Genomic DNA, 15,615 nt, shown 5'->3' on the forward strand with positions numbered 1-15,615 from the left:
ATTAGAGTTGTGTTTGAATATAAATACAATTTAGAGTTATTTTTGAATTTTTGTGAGTGATTTGAAATGAAAATTTTAAAAAATAATTTTTTGAAGTTTTTTAAATTTCTGAAAAATTTTAAAATTCAACTTCAAGTAAAATTTAAAATTTTAGTGGACAAACATTAATTTCGAAAAAGTGAAAATTTTCCTATGGCCAAACGGGCTCTAAGATGTGGAAAGGATTAATGAAGAGAAAGATTGTACCGGGGGATAAGGTTACGTAAAAGAAGGGGCTACAGGGGAGAAGATTGAAGGAGTTACATGTATTTCTTCTCTTTTAGAAAAAATATAATTATAGTTGTAGTCTTTTTTTCTGGAAATGACATGCGTCACCGATTTATTTGATCTTAGACATGTCCGCAGCGATTGAAATTCACACAGATGATCTCATGGACGGAGGTGTTTGAAACACATTTTTTCCCAAGTAAACTTTGTAGGTTTAACTTACAAATGGTGCCAAGTTTAAGGGGTATTTATTGCTTATTTGGCCAAACTGAAAAAATTAGCTTATTTTGAGAAGTGCTTTTTTCAAAAGTATTTTTCAAAAAAATACTTTTAGAGAAAAGCAATTTGTGTTTGGCTAATCAATTTGAAAAACACTTTTGAACAATAATTTATGTTTGGCCAAGTTTTTAAAAAAATGCTTTTATGTGTCAAATTACAAATAAGAACATGAAGAGATTTGATGAATAGTTAATATTATATAAGCAGATAAATAATTATAAATTTTTATTATTAAAGATAATAATTAATTTTTTTATTTTATTTAAGTAAACTATAAAAATAAAATTGATAAGTACTTTATTCTTTCAAGATAATTTAAATATATCAAAAATCATCCAATAAATATGAAAGTTCATCCCAAAAGTCATTTTATATTACTTAATAATTTAAACTAAGTAAGGTTATTTTGGTATATATAATATTTTTCAAAGGGTATTTTTGGTAGGAAGAAAAGTCAAAACTGCTTCTCCTTCTTCTTCTGGGGAGAAGCTACTTTTTTCTGATTTTTCAAAACTGCTTCTGCTTCTAACCAAAAGCACTTTTTTTTCAAAAAAAAAAGTGGCCAAACACCTCAAATTGAGGTAAAAAACACTTTTAAAAAAAAGCACTTTTGGCATGCCGAGAAACTTGGCCAAACAGGGTATTAGCCTTTCAAATAAGACAACGATAAAGAGAATACCCACTAGATTTTATTTTTTTTAAAAGTTAACTTTAATGAACTGTTCTGGTAACTTGATTTGTTCCCCCGACTTTGATAAGCTCTGTTGGTTGAACCATTTCATAGAAAGATATGATAACATTGAACACACAAATGAGAACTAAATACGGAGTATAGAAATATAGGTAATTCGAAGAATTGAATTTGGAACCTCTTTCAAATCATTCTAACTGAATCCAATTCTTTGCCTTGTAACCTTAAGACTCGGCAGTGCTTTCACTAGCCCAGCACAAAGCAGACAACAGAGACAAATGCTGAATTGCATGTGGGAGGATATTGCAACTGTTAAAATTTATATAATCATCTTGTTAATCAGAACATTCTCTATGCTCAGTGCAGCTATGAAATAACTGGACTAAATCTCACATCTAGTTAAGGCTAAAATATGTAATTTATTTCATGGCAGGAGATGAAATCATGCATCTACAAGCAAATTCATACTGAATTGCATGAATAATTCAGAGTTCTGAACATAGCTTCTTAGAAAGAGGAACAGGGGGAATACGGAGGCAGAAGGCCTTTTCAATTTTAGTATCCTATGTCCAAAATTCTACAAAACTTGATTTACTGTCAGGACATAAAATCATCGCGCAGTCAAAACCCATTATGTTGGTAGGAAGAAACGGATTTTCACATCAGTATATAATCAAAACTATTTCCGGTATCCTACCAAGCCTAAAGTTTGAATATAAACCAACATCAGCTGATGATCATCTTGTTCAGAAATTCAGCTTGCTCAGGAAAATATTCCAACAGCTCATCTTTTGTCACCCAGACAAAATCATCACACTTCCTAATATCAAATGTGTTGGTTGCAATAACTTGGGATTTGAAGAAGAAGCGCTGTCACAATAAATATAAAATAAATATATTAGAAGCACATACAACTTGCAGAAGCTATCAGGGAATTTCCCACCCTCCCTCCCTGACTGCTTGTGGATTGAAAGAATTTCTGACTGTTCTTTTCTTCACTACTTTAATAATTAAAATGCTCATACCTTAATTGATGGAATTTCCTTATCTTCAGTGGGTTTTGTCACCAAATGGCCCATGGGGGCATTTCCGACAAAATATGTATGTGAAAGATCTCCAATTACAAATTCTAGGGCAGACTCAGCACACTGCAAATAGTTGCAACTTATATTTCATTTTCTAACCCCAAATTACTGAAATCCCTAAAGAAAAAAATTGAATAAATACTAGAGTAGTAGTAGTTACCTTGCGCAGGGTCTCTTCAGACTCATAAACTTTTTCTGGAAAATGCCACACAGGCATTCCACTATGAGAGCCATGTGTGGTACCGTGGACAAGAAGATAGAGTCTCCTGTCTAGTGCTCGCTGTAATGATCTTATAAATATCAACAAAATCTCATAATCAGTCACATGAAACACTAGCCAGCGGGAAGGAAATGAATGCTGTGAATATCTATGGACATATTATTCATGTTCAGGCAAATGCAAAGGTTTTGCATATTGGAGCCTAAAGCTGATTACACTAATAAAACAACGTGAAAAGAGGGTTAGTACCTTTTAGCAAATTTTGACTTAGTGATGAGTTGATGAACAGAGGCAAACTTTGTTGCTGGGGGATTTCTTTATTTATTTTGTGGTGGGGTGTGTGTGTTTGGGGGGGGGGGGGGGGGGAGTTGATGAAATGAAGGCTCGCCTTGTTGTTGGGGGATTTTTTTTTTTAATTTTGTGGTGGGGTGTGTGTGTGTGTGTGTTGGGGGGGGGGGGGGGTGGATGCATTCGAAAGGGAAGGAAAAAGGCAATGGACAATAGCTCTCCATTCTTAATTTTAGATACTTAATGAACACATTCAAAAGGAAAGGAAAAAAGCAATGGACAATAGCTCTCTGTTCTTAATTTTAAATACTTAATGTTCAATTAGACAAATCCCAAGTAAATATCACATCAATTAGTTCAAATCAATATTAAGGCACTTCAACATCAGAAATTTGGTAATGGTAAACAATTTAGAAGTCAATAATTACCTATTGTCAGGAAATGGTGAATCTGCTGAATTTAGGTAAAGCAACTCTTGAATAGAAAAAAGATCTTAGTGCAATGTGCATATTCAAATTCTTGTAAAATGTTTGACAAAGTTATAAGTCTAAGCTTGGTACCTTTGATCATTAGTTTTATCAGCCTCTGAGATTCGAGGAGCTGGTTTATAATCAATTTGATAATCACCTTTTCCCCTGCATATAAATATAGATGTTACTGTAGCTGTTGACCATGTGGCATTTGACACTAGACAGAAAGGTCAAAAACTAGATAGGACGGTATGTGATAGCATGCTCAAAGAACCGTGTACAAAGGATGATAGCATGCTCAAAGAACCGTGTACAAAGGACTAATCAGAAAGAATGCATGAAAAGAAAAGGCAATAATACTACACTAGTCAAAGAGTAAAAATCAGTTAAATCATAATGGTCTTATGCCTAAAAACAAAAAGAGGGGACAGTGTTTACTGTCCAACATGTGCACTGTTGCATGAAGAGATCTCAATTTCTTACAACCCGATCAATTAAAATATTAATGAAATTAGGCCATTTCTACCACCACGCACTTTTTCCGAAAAAAAGTAAATTTTTTTAACCGTAAACTGCCCAGCACTAAAATAGTGTTGCTCAGTACAAAAGATTATTTTCCGAGTTACAGAAACTGATCAATTTCGCATGGAACTGATGAATACATCATGGCATCCCCTTTATATGTTGTACCCTATTTATTTGATAGGGGGTCAGTCAGTTGCATCTCCAACTACAAAACTTTTTGGCCTCGTATTATTGAAGAATGACTACAGTTTCGACAGGTTAATTCAAAATCACATCTATTAACAGATGAGGCAACCGAAATTTTGACTGATTAAAAGAAGCAAAAATTGTATTAAAGTGACTATAAAAGCCAAACCTTGTTCTTCACAGGCTACACAGATTGAGTTATATGATGTCACATAAGATAATTTATGATGCCTGTTCTCACAACTTCAGATTATCATAACTATAACTAGTTTTACAAAAAATAATATTTTCCCAGAAATTTACAAAATTCAGGAATTCTGAAAATTACCAAAATACCTCTAGCGCTGGAATTCCAGAACTTAACAATCTATGGAAAAAGAAAGACACTACTTACAATTGTAAACAATGAGTTACTAATATTTTCTTGTATAAATTATTATGCATCCAAATTTTGAACTTTCTGTTCATCTCTTCGTTATTGTCTTCGTTGTGGATAGCCTCAACCAGTTCTGCCCATAGCCTTCGTTAATCACTTTATACAGAACAAAATTCATTCAGCTCTGAAGCACATGAACTAGTATTTAAACTAAGATCTCTCACTCATACACCTCTATTTCTAGAGTAAAACAGAATGCATAGAAAACCTTGAAAGCTTTTTGACTTTTACGTTCTCTGCTTTCTATTCAGCTTCTAAAATGATTCACTTGTCTATTATGTTTAAACTTGTCTCATTCTACATTTGCACACTCTTAGCAACATTCATTAGTTCTTAATATTCACAATGAAGGTACATAATTTACAAGGAAAAAGAAATGACAAGGTGTAAGTCGGGCAATGCAACAGAAACTCTAAGTCTCTACCTGGTATCAGATTTCTTCAGAAAACTTTCTGGATACTCCCGCCGATACTGCTGCCTCCAACGAAACCTATAATTGCATTTTAATAAAAATATTACTGCAAGCAACTAAACACTGATTAAGCTTTAATTATCAACATTGTCATTCACCAATTCTTATCCAAGAAACTTTGCTCTTTTTTGCCTTTTCATTTTCTCCTGTTGCCTTAGTCATCAACCCAATCTATGACCTCATCATTCTCAACTTTATTGTACATATTATCTCCTAGCATTAGAAGGCATAAAAAAAAGCTTGAACAAAAGAGGCTCTATTCTTTCTTGGATATACTTCCTCACACTTACAAATCACAAGAATGAAATACTCCAGCAATTTAAGGTCATGTTTTCGCTTCCGGTTAGCGCTAAAACTGTTTTAGAAGATTCATAAGGTTGACTTGACTAGTTTGGAATTAAGGCATGATTGTTCCATTTCAAAAAAAAAAATTGAGGGATGATTTTGCTGTTGTTGTTGTTGGTAGCACTATTTTGCAAAGTACATAAACCAAATTACCCCTTAGTCCTCAATTAACAGTCGTATTTTTTGGAAAATGAAGAAAAATCTGCACTAATAAATGTTTTGTAAGCTTACGAACTTGAAAGACTTCTCTTTACAGCATCTACATGATTTAGGATTGATGGTACACCCGTATAGTCAGTAAATTTATTGCTCTAAAAATAACTCATAGAAATTGGATTGCATAAAGCGAATAAGCTTAACTCTTATAGGCAATAAATATAAAACATTTCGATTTCCTAAACAACTGAATTGACAAAAATGAGACTAAGAAACACACACACACACACACACATAGGAAGGAAAAAACTTACGAAAATTCTTGAAAAGCATATACAGTTGGATCGATTTTGGGAACAACAACTGGTAATCTCTCGAACAACACAGAAGCCACAATTTTATCATTGTTCAATGAAGAAAACCACCGCTTACATATCATAGATCGACTCGCAGACGTACGCCACCTCAGCATTTTCAAAACCCTAAAATGCAAATTCCACAGCTCTTTAGAATATTTATTCTTAGAAAACAAAGTAATTACAATCTCCCTGTGCAATTTACATGTAGTGTAAGATCAGTAAAAGGTGAAACCTGAATGTTGAACTTAGGGCATTACAATAAAAAGAAGAAATGTCCAACTAGGGTTTCCTTTTGGGAAGAAGGTTAATCAAAACCAGATTATATCAACTAGTTATAAACCATCACATATTCCCAGCATTAATTGAATCACTAAATCATTATTCACAAACAAAGATGGTAAGACTAAGAGAACTAACTTTTTTCGTTTCCGATGGCCGAAAGTCGGCGAATCTGTGGAGGACGGCGAGAGAGAGCAGGTGCCGGCGAGCGCGAGAGGAAGGAGGGAGTAGTGGCTGTAGCGAATGGTACCCTGAGTTTCCGAAGCAGTGTGTTAACAGAGTTTCCATCTTTTACAGTTTAGTCACAACTTTCTGTTTTTATCTTTTTAGCACCCCAACTCAGTTCGTTAGGATAAATATAAGCCCATTTGGGTTACCTGAATTTAAGTTCCCATTTGGACATAGGTCTTTTTTTTTAATTCAAAACAAATTAAAATTTTAATTTGTTCATAGAGATTAATCAGTTTATAAAAAAAACTGAAGAAAAATTTTCAACTTCCAAAACTAGTTTGGGTTAGTTTTTGGGTGAACATTATTCTTCCACTCATAAGATTTCAACTTTCTTTCAAGTAAAATATGTTCAAACACAACTTTAAATTCTAAAAACTATTTTTAATACAGCTTTAAAAATTCTTTTTTCAAGTTTCAACCAAATTTATGTCCAAACACTAGCTAAATACTCTCTCCAGCCCTCCCAATTTAAGTGATGCATTTAACTAGACATGAAACTTGATGAATAAAACACTTTTAGTTTAAAATTTATTTTTTTCTAAATAAAAGGGTATAACATCCTTTTTAGGTCAAATTAACAAGAAAATTATGATACAACTCGCTTAAATAGAAAAATATTCATATAATTATAATCTGAGAAGGATAATATCATCATAAAAATATATAGAATATATTACATAATCAGACCTAAAGGAGAAACGATTGTCTAATAGACTTAAAATGAGATCATTATTTTAATAACTATCAGAACAATTTCTTCTCTAGTATGAAAGAGAGTGAAACCAAGACTAGTCAATAATTCAGATTTATTTATTGATAATACACTATGTCCATTTTCAGTGATGTTTCACAAATTTAAAATAAAATAAATATGGAATTATAAAAATCACCTAAAATATTTCAAGAAAAAAGATGGCTCAACGAGGAACTTTCATGGAAGAAACTAAGGACCAGTTTGGCCATAGATTTTGCCAAATAGTTTTTGGCAAATACATGTTTGTTCATAAATTTTATTCATATTTTGGCAAATTCCCAAATCCCAAAACTAGCGCAAGCCCAAAATATTTTATATTTTTTAAAAATTACTCCAAACTTTTATATTTTATAAAAGAGCCCACAATTTATTATTTTGTAACAATGCTGCTTTATCTTCTCGGTCATCTGATAGTGTATTATGTAGTTCATTATAAAAATGATAATTTTGTACCAAATTTATTTATGTTCAGGACTATGATTTGCGATAATGATAATGAATGTTATTCATGAAGGTATTGTTGGGTATTTGTGATAGTTTTTAAAAATTATGGGTCTAAGTCATATTTTATATTTTTTCAAAAAAAAGTGAAATATGTTTTGAAAACTAATGTCCAAACATATTTTCATCTTCAAATCAAACTTCACCCAAATTAGATTTTTCAAAATAAATTTGGAAATTTATGACCAAACGCTAGCTAAATATGTAGAAGTAGTTGATTGGTCTTTTGCCTATACTTTAAAGAAACAAAAAGATCTCTATGGGCGAAGCTCAATTTATTTGATTTTTAGTCTCTACATAATTGATGAAAAAAAACATAGATGTAAGGCAGAAATCAATGAGAATTCAGCAGAGTAAAGTCGAGAGAAAGAACAAGGAAAGAAATGACAGAGTTATGACTTTTTGTTGTGAATGGTATTATAGAAGTTATAAAAAAATATATAAGCAATAAGAAAATATACTTAGTAAAGTTAAATAGAGTAGCTTTTAGGTGACAAGTAATAAGTTGGGTTGTCCGAGTTATGACTTTTAATTTATTTTAGCTCAAAAGCATTGTTAATGTTTGTCACGAGTCAACGAAATATTTTAAAACTAGTTTGACTAGCTTTTAAACCAATTTAAATACCTTATTTGTTATTTCATAGACCTATGGTTCTATTTTTTATTTTTAAATTTGAAAAAGAGTTACGGCTAGAAACTTTGTCCCAAAATTATTGAGAATAACTATTCATTATTTTATGTCTTTTGACTCATTTACTCTCTTAATCTACTTTAAGTCAGGCCACTCGAGAAAGTAAAAAATACACTATATAAATATAACTAGTTGAGAGTTGAGTATACTTTTTAAATACCTTATTTGTACTTATTTATAAAATATAAATTATATTATTATTGCTATTTCTCTTTACGTTCTATGTTTTATTTGCTATTTTTATTCGTTGTTAGTCTATTTTATAATTTTGAGTATGACTTAGTATCATTTGCTATAACTGGTAGCAAAGCATCATTTCTAGAGCTTGCCTCTTACTTGTCACGACCCAAAATTCAAATAGTCGTGATGCACCTAACCCTAACCCGCTAGGTAAGCCAATTAACAATAAACTAATTCCAATGAGATTCATTAAGAGAAGTAATCATAGTACAACCGTGCTTTTATACAAAAAATTCTCAAGGACTGGTAGTACAAATCATGAGCTTCTAAGATTTAGAGTTTACAAAGCTGATATGAAATAAATTCATCATCTGTTTGAAATATAGATGAACAGATTAATAATTTTAAAACTACCAAGAACAAAATACAGCAATGACCGGAACGCAGGTACGTCTTCAATGCCAACACCCATCGTACACAACAACATCAGCATAAAAAATATGCACGCAAGGTGCAGAAGTGTAGTATGAGTACAACCGACCACATGTACTCAATAAGTAACAAACATAACCTTAGGTTGAAAGTAGTGACAAGCTGGGACAAAGGTCGGAGTCCAACACCAATGGCCAACAACAGTTCATAATAATATAATAAAAGTGATAAAAGAAATAACTTAGAGATATGATGCTCAGCTCATTCACAGTTATAGAAAATAGTCATGCTTTTCAGGTATAACAATAAAACCCAAATCCTTCATTGAAATCACCAAAATATGAGTAAGTGAGAAACCTTTGATTTTTTCCCAAAAATTTTCAACAACAGATACGATGATTCAATTTCAGATAGCATGAGGAAAGTACATCTCTATGCCTACTTGTCAATGTACATGTGAAGTCATAAATATCACAAAACCGTATAAATGAGGAAATGCATCTCTATGCCTGCATGTCAAGTATGCATATCAGATGCGATGTGTCATAATGATGAACTCATGTACTCATACTCTCAGAGTACTCAATATCACAGTTCCACATTCCCACTCATTACGCTCAATCACTCAGCACACTCAGTCACTCAACACTGTACAGGGCAGATCCAGCCCCAATGCTAATAAATCTTGTTGCGGCGCGCAACCCGATCCCATCGTGAATCAATAACAACTGCGCTTACTGTGGGTGTGTACTCCGGAGGGACATATCCATCCCAAGCGCTATAATAAGCCAATCATGGCATGAATCAATAAAGCCTGATGCGTCGTGCAGTCCGATCAAATCAATTTAACTCACAATCCGGCTTTTAGGCCTCAACTCAGTCATCAATCTCTCAAGTCTCTCGGGCTCACAATGTCATGAAAATCAGCCCAAAATGATGATATGATATATCAATAAGTGGCAACAGAGACTGAGATATGATATGCAAATAAATGAGTATGACTGAGTATGTAATTGCAATGTAAGCAAATAACTCAACAATAGAAATGACCTCACTGGCTTCAACATGATAAGCATATAGCCTAGACATGATTTCTAACATAGATTACAACTCAATTACTCTAGCACGTAGAAATTTTATGAATACAAACAAGACTAGGTCACTACACAGTACCACATAATCAATCGAGTCATAATTCACATGGTGCACGCTCACATGCCTGTCACCTAGTATGTGCATCACCTTAACACCAAACACATATCACGTATATTCAGAGGTTCATACCCTCAACACCAAGTTTAGAAGTATTACTTACCTCGAACAAGCCAAATCCAATACCGAGCAATCCACACAGTACTCTAGAAATTCCATCCCGTATGCATCAATCTTCGAACGGCTCGAAACTAGCCAAAAGCAACCCAAGAATATCAAATAATGCCAAAGAAAATAAACTCAATTGCTAAAGGTCGAATCTTTAATCAAAAGCTCAAAGTTAACCAAAAGGTCAACCCGGGTCCGCGCCTTGAAGCCAAACAAAACTCGCAAAATCCGATAACTCATTCGATTACGAGTCCAACCATACTAGTTTCACTCAAATCCGACTCAGAATCGGTGTTCAAAAATAGAAAATTTACTCTAAGAAATTTTAGACAAAATCCCCCAATTTCTCTTTTGAAATTATCAAACAAATGCCAAAGCAAGGATAGATTCATGAAATATAATCATAATCGAGTAGTGAACACTTATCCCAATCCATATGGTGAAAATCGCCTCAATCCGAGCTATATAGCTCCAAATATGCAAAAATACCTGAACCATCGAAATAGAGTACTTAAATGTCTGTTCCAGGGGTTCCCTTCGCGATCGCGGTCAAAACCTCGCGATCGCAATAACAAAAATTTTCCAGGACAATTTTACTCTATGCGATCGCGGCCATATCCCTGCGATCGCGACAAACAAACTTCTATTAACTCCTCCCAAACTCTTCCAGACAGCCTATAGTATATAAGCTATAATATTTTGTATAAAATTTTAAATTACAAACGGTTTAAATTTCTGAAAACTAGATATCAATGGCTACAACTTTTATTTTGGAATCATCTCCAAATTCCTTATAGATTGCAAAATATAAGCTTCCAAAATTTGGTTAGTGACAATAGAATTTTTCTCTACTCGATCGCATAAAGCCTTCCGCGATCACGATTCACAAGCTCATTTTCCCCATTTTACTCTTTGTGATCACGGCCAATACTACGCGATCGCAATGCACACTGCTGTAGCAAAAAATCAGCAACTAAAAATAGCCTAGAAGTAGTCCGAAACTACTCTGAAACTCACTCAAGCCCCTCAGGACCCGTTTAAACATGCCAACAAGTCCCATAATGTAATACGGAACTACTCGAGGCCTCAAATCACACATAACAATATCGAAACGACGAATCACACCTCAAATCGAACTTAATGAACTTTAAATTTTTAATTTTCAAAACTCCTGCCGAAACATATCAATTCAACATGGAATGAGCTCAAATTTTGCACACAAGTTCCAAATGAAATAACAAAGCTATTCAAATTTCCGGAACCACAATCCGAACCCAATATCATCAAAGTCAACTCCCGGTCAAACTTATGAACATTCCAATCCTTCAAATTTCTAACTTTCGCCAATTAGCGTCGAAACCTTATGGAAATATCCAAATACAAATCCGGGCATATGCTCAAGTCCAAAATCACCATCCAGAGCTAATGGAAACATCAAAACTCCGATCCGGGGTCAAATACTCAAAAGTCAAACTTGGTCAACTCTTCAAACTTAAAGCTTCAAACATGAAATTCATTCTTCCAAACTAATTCCGAAACATCTGAAAACGAAAACCGACGATTCACACACGTCATAATATATCATACGATGCTGCTCAGGATTTCAAATAGTCGAACGAAATACAAATGCTCAAAACAACTGGCTGGGTCGTTACATTACTCCCTCAATTCTCTTTGATTTTCTTTTTACTTGTCTACTTTAGCAAATAAATAGAAAAATAATATCTAATTTACCCTTATCATTAACTACTCATTTCCCCGAATTATTTTTTATGACCTTTTGCAACTACTTATTATTATGTGTATTATGTTATTATTGTAGAAGCAGTTGATTGGTTTTTTGCATATGCTTTAAAGAAATAAAGAATTCTCTATATGCGAAGCTCAATTTGTTTAATTTCTTGTCTCCACAGAGTTGACGAAAGACGTAGATGTAAAGCAGAAATAAATAAGAATCCAGGGTAGATTCAGAGGAAACAACAAGGAAAGAAAATAATAGAGTTAGGACTTTTTGTTATGAAGGGTATTTTAGGAATTATGGAATACTTGGTAAAAGTTAAATAGCTTTATTAAGTTGGGTATGACTTAATTTATTTTTCTGAAAAGCACTTTTGGTGTTTGTACAAGCCAAAAAGTATTTTTAAACTTGTTTGACCAATTCTTAAATCAATTCAACTACCTTATTTATTATTTCCGTACAACCGGGGTTCTCTTTTTTATTTTTCAAATACGAAAAGAAATTGCATCGAGAAATTTTGTCCGGAAATTATCTAGAATAATTATTCATTACTTTTATATCATTTGACTCATTTACTCTCTTGAAGTCTTCATATATTTTAAGCTAGCGTTTGAACATACATTTGATTGAAACTTGAAAATTGAATTTTTGAAGTTGTGTTGAAAAATAATTTTTGAAAATTGAAGTTCTGTTTGGACATACATTTTATTTGAAGAAAAGTTGAAGTTCTATGAGTAGAAGAAAAATTTTCACCCAAAAACTGCCCTAAATCAGTTTTTGAAAACTTGAAAAATTTTGAAATTTTTTTTTCTCAAAACATGATTCTATTTCATAAACAAATAATGTTTTCAATTTTTTTTTGAAAAAATGAAGCCAAAATCTATGGCTAAACGGGAGCTAAGTCATCTCACTTGAGAAAGAAAAAGTTACACTAATATAGAGGCAACTAGTTGAGAGTTAAGTATACTATCTGAATATTTTATTTGTACTCATTTAAAAAATATTAAATAATATCAAAATTGCTATTTCTCTCTACGTATCATTTGTTATTCTTATTCACTGTTCATCTAGTTTACATTTTGAGTATGACTTAGTATTATTTGCTATAATGGTATGAGCGCATCATTTTTGCAGCTTGCATATTACTCTCTCTCACTTTTCTTTTACTTGTCCACTAAAATATATTTTACTTTATACTTGTCCGCCTTAGCAAATCAATAAAAAAATAATCCTTCTATATTTTACCATTATCACTAACTACTCATTCCCAAAATTATTTTTCAAGATTTATTGAAACTACTTATCATTATTATATGTATTATGATAAAATATATACTTTATTTATCATTTTTTAAGGGGAGTGCAAAATCTATTGTGGACAGTTGAAAGAGAACAGTGGCAGTACTAATTTCTTTGATGTGAATGATATTAGAATTGTTATTTTCTCTTCACTTCATATTTTCATTTGCTATTTTTAAACAATATTGAATTTTATTTTTTGGAGAATGAGTTAGTATCTTTTGGTAGAAATTTACCGTCTCTTCTAGAGACTTCTAGTGTGGCCCACATATTAGGTAATAAATTATTTACCTTGTCTTCCAAGTAAATGATATATCAAATAATATTCTATAGTTATGCATATATGGTAGTTTCTTTGATGGAAAGAAACAATTTTATTAGGAGTCCCTATGGCAACCGTAATTTATGGAAAAGTCCTTAGGGCTAAAGTATTTGCCTAAGAAGTCCCTAGCCTACCTATAAATACGCTTGTGACTCCATCAGTCTGGCATCCTACGATAGGTACAGGCTAGAATGCTCTAGGTTTTCTGTCATGGTTCTTCCAAGGCAATTCCCCTCATCACTTGAGCAACCATGGATGAAGGTACATTCCTATTAATATTCTGCTGCGTAGGCTCTGTGAGCGTGTTTAAATTTCTACATCATGGTATCAAATCCAACCTTTTAGCTGTGTTGTTTAGTATCCGTTGATAATGATTATGAATATTGTTTACCATTAAGTGTCGTCGTGTTAATATAACATGGATTTCTCTAGTTTACAGAGAAAACTACAGTTTGGCTTGGCATTGATTTCATAAAGTCTGTGACCTTTATACATATTTGTGCCGACATATCACATTTTTAGTTGGAATACATCGATATCACTCTAACTATTTGATTTCTCAGAAAGGAATTTGTACAGAAGAAGAGAAGAAAGGAATCGATGAAGAAGAAGAGAAGAAAGGACTGAAGGTCTTAGACAAAATAAATTCGGACAAAACAATGCTAAGATTTAGTCTTAGCCCATCCTTTGAAAAGCTACGTGACATGCAACGTGGCACCATCTCAACCAACAAGTAAAATAATCAAGGATCTAATCTGGACCGTTCAAAGCATGGTCACATTCTAGACCCTTCTCACATGCACACAAAGACCCACATGCTAAAGGAATAATAGTTATTAGTTATATTGTTAGAATTGAGTTAGTAGAAACAGGATAAGTGTACATAATTCATAGGCAATTTTTATTTTCTGATTCTTTCTAAAATAGTTAATACTTGTGTCAATATACAGTCATCTTATACAACAATTTCATTTAGAAATATACAGAAAATTTCACAATTCTCTTCTTCAAAATCTTACATGGTATGAGAGCATTAACTCTTCTTTTCAATTTTCTAAATCAATCATGTCTCCTTCCGATACTACTGAAACTCCTATCGTCCATAGCTCATCATCAACAACAATAGGCAATGGAAACATCATTGATTTCTCACATCCCTACTTTCTTCATGCATCTGATGCACCAAGGATGATACTTGTAAATACACCATTTGATGATCGAGGTTATGCTGGATGGAGCAGATCTATCTTAATATCACTCTTAGCGAAGAATAAATTGGGCTTTATTGATGGATCTTGTCCTATGCCAACCCTAACTGATCCTACCTTTCAAACTTGGAGCAGATGTAACCACATGGTTACATCATGGTTGTTGAATTCTCTGACCAATGTGATTGCTGACAGTGTCCTTCACTCAAAAATAACTAAGGATTTGTGGTTGGATCTGGAGCACATATTTGGCCAATCAAATGGACCCAAATTATACCACCTGTAAAAGGAACTAGCTGATTTAGTTCAAGGATCACCAGATATTGCCAGTTAATTTACCAAAATGAAACGACTATGGGATGAGTTAGACACACTTAACACTGGCATGTATTGTTCTTGTAGTTGTGACTTTGGTGGTTAGAAGAAAATGCAGCAATTCAAGGAAGATGAAAGGCTCATTCAAATCCTCATGGGGTTGAATGAGACCTATGGACAGGCTAGAAGAAATATTTTCATGATCAAACCATTACCCTCAGTCAATCAAGCATATTCCCTTCTCATGTAAGATGAGAATCAAAGGGAAATCCATGCCAGTTCTCAATTTTTAACAGATGGTTCTTCCTTTATGGTGAGAAATCAAGCTTCTCAAAACCATCAAACCTCTACTGGTTATCAATTTAGCACTCAACAGAAGACTGGACATAATTCCTACAAAGGAAACTCTGAATACAAAGGGAAGAAAAATGCACAGATGTGTTCTTATTGCAAGATGACTAATCACACAATTGAAAATTGCTATAGACTTATAGGTTTTCCTATTGATTTCAAGTTTACTAAGAACAAGAAGGTGCAAAATATTGCAAAAGGAAATTCAGCTGCTG

The 15,615-nt window shown here is 33.1% G+C and overlaps 1 protein-coding gene across 1 annotated transcript; it reads right to left on the minus strand.

Annotated features, from left to right (window-relative positions):
• Positions 1 to 1,636: 1,636 nt before the first annotated feature.
• Positions 1,637 to 6,344, minus strand: LOC104104139 (uncharacterized). The gene is made up of 7 exons (XM_009612144.4): positions 6,197 to 6,344; positions 5,735 to 5,902; positions 4,872 to 4,937; positions 3,391 to 3,465; positions 2,483 to 2,612; positions 2,263 to 2,385; positions 1,637 to 2,107 (listed from the first exon to the last, which is right to left on the minus strand). The coding sequence occupies exons 2-7, from the start codon at positions 5,890 to 5,892 to the stop codon at positions 1,964 to 1,966; spliced, it is 696 nt and encodes a 231-aa protein (XP_009610439.1). The 5' UTR covers positions 5,893 to 5,902; positions 6,197 to 6,344; the 3' UTR covers positions 1,637 to 1,963.
• Positions 6,345 to 15,615: the final 9,271 nt, after the last annotated feature.

This window comes from Nicotiana tomentosiformis, chromosome 1 (genome assembly GCF_000390325.3).
Source record: "Nicotiana tomentosiformis chromosome 1, ASM39032v3, whole genome shotgun sequence".
In the NCBI taxonomy this organism is placed as follows: Eukaryota; Viridiplantae; Streptophyta; class Magnoliopsida; order Solanales; family Solanaceae; genus Nicotiana; species Nicotiana tomentosiformis.

What these genes read in the sequence shown, in the direction of transcription:
- LOC104104139 (XM_009612144.4), bottom strand. Translation starts at nt 5,892, where the DNA reads ATGCTGAGGTGGCGTACGTCTGCGAGTCGATCTATGATATGTAAGCGG. An exon ending in CTGAAGAAATCTGATACCAG is followed by an intron (nt 3,466 to 4,871) that starts GTAGAGACTTAG and finishes ATTTATATGCAG; the next exon opens with GGGAAAAGGTGATTATCAAA. An exon ending in GATAAAACTAATGATCAAAG is followed by an intron (nt 2,613 to 3,390) that starts GTACCAAGCTTA and finishes GATATTTATAAG; the next exon opens with ATCATTACAGCGAGCACTAG.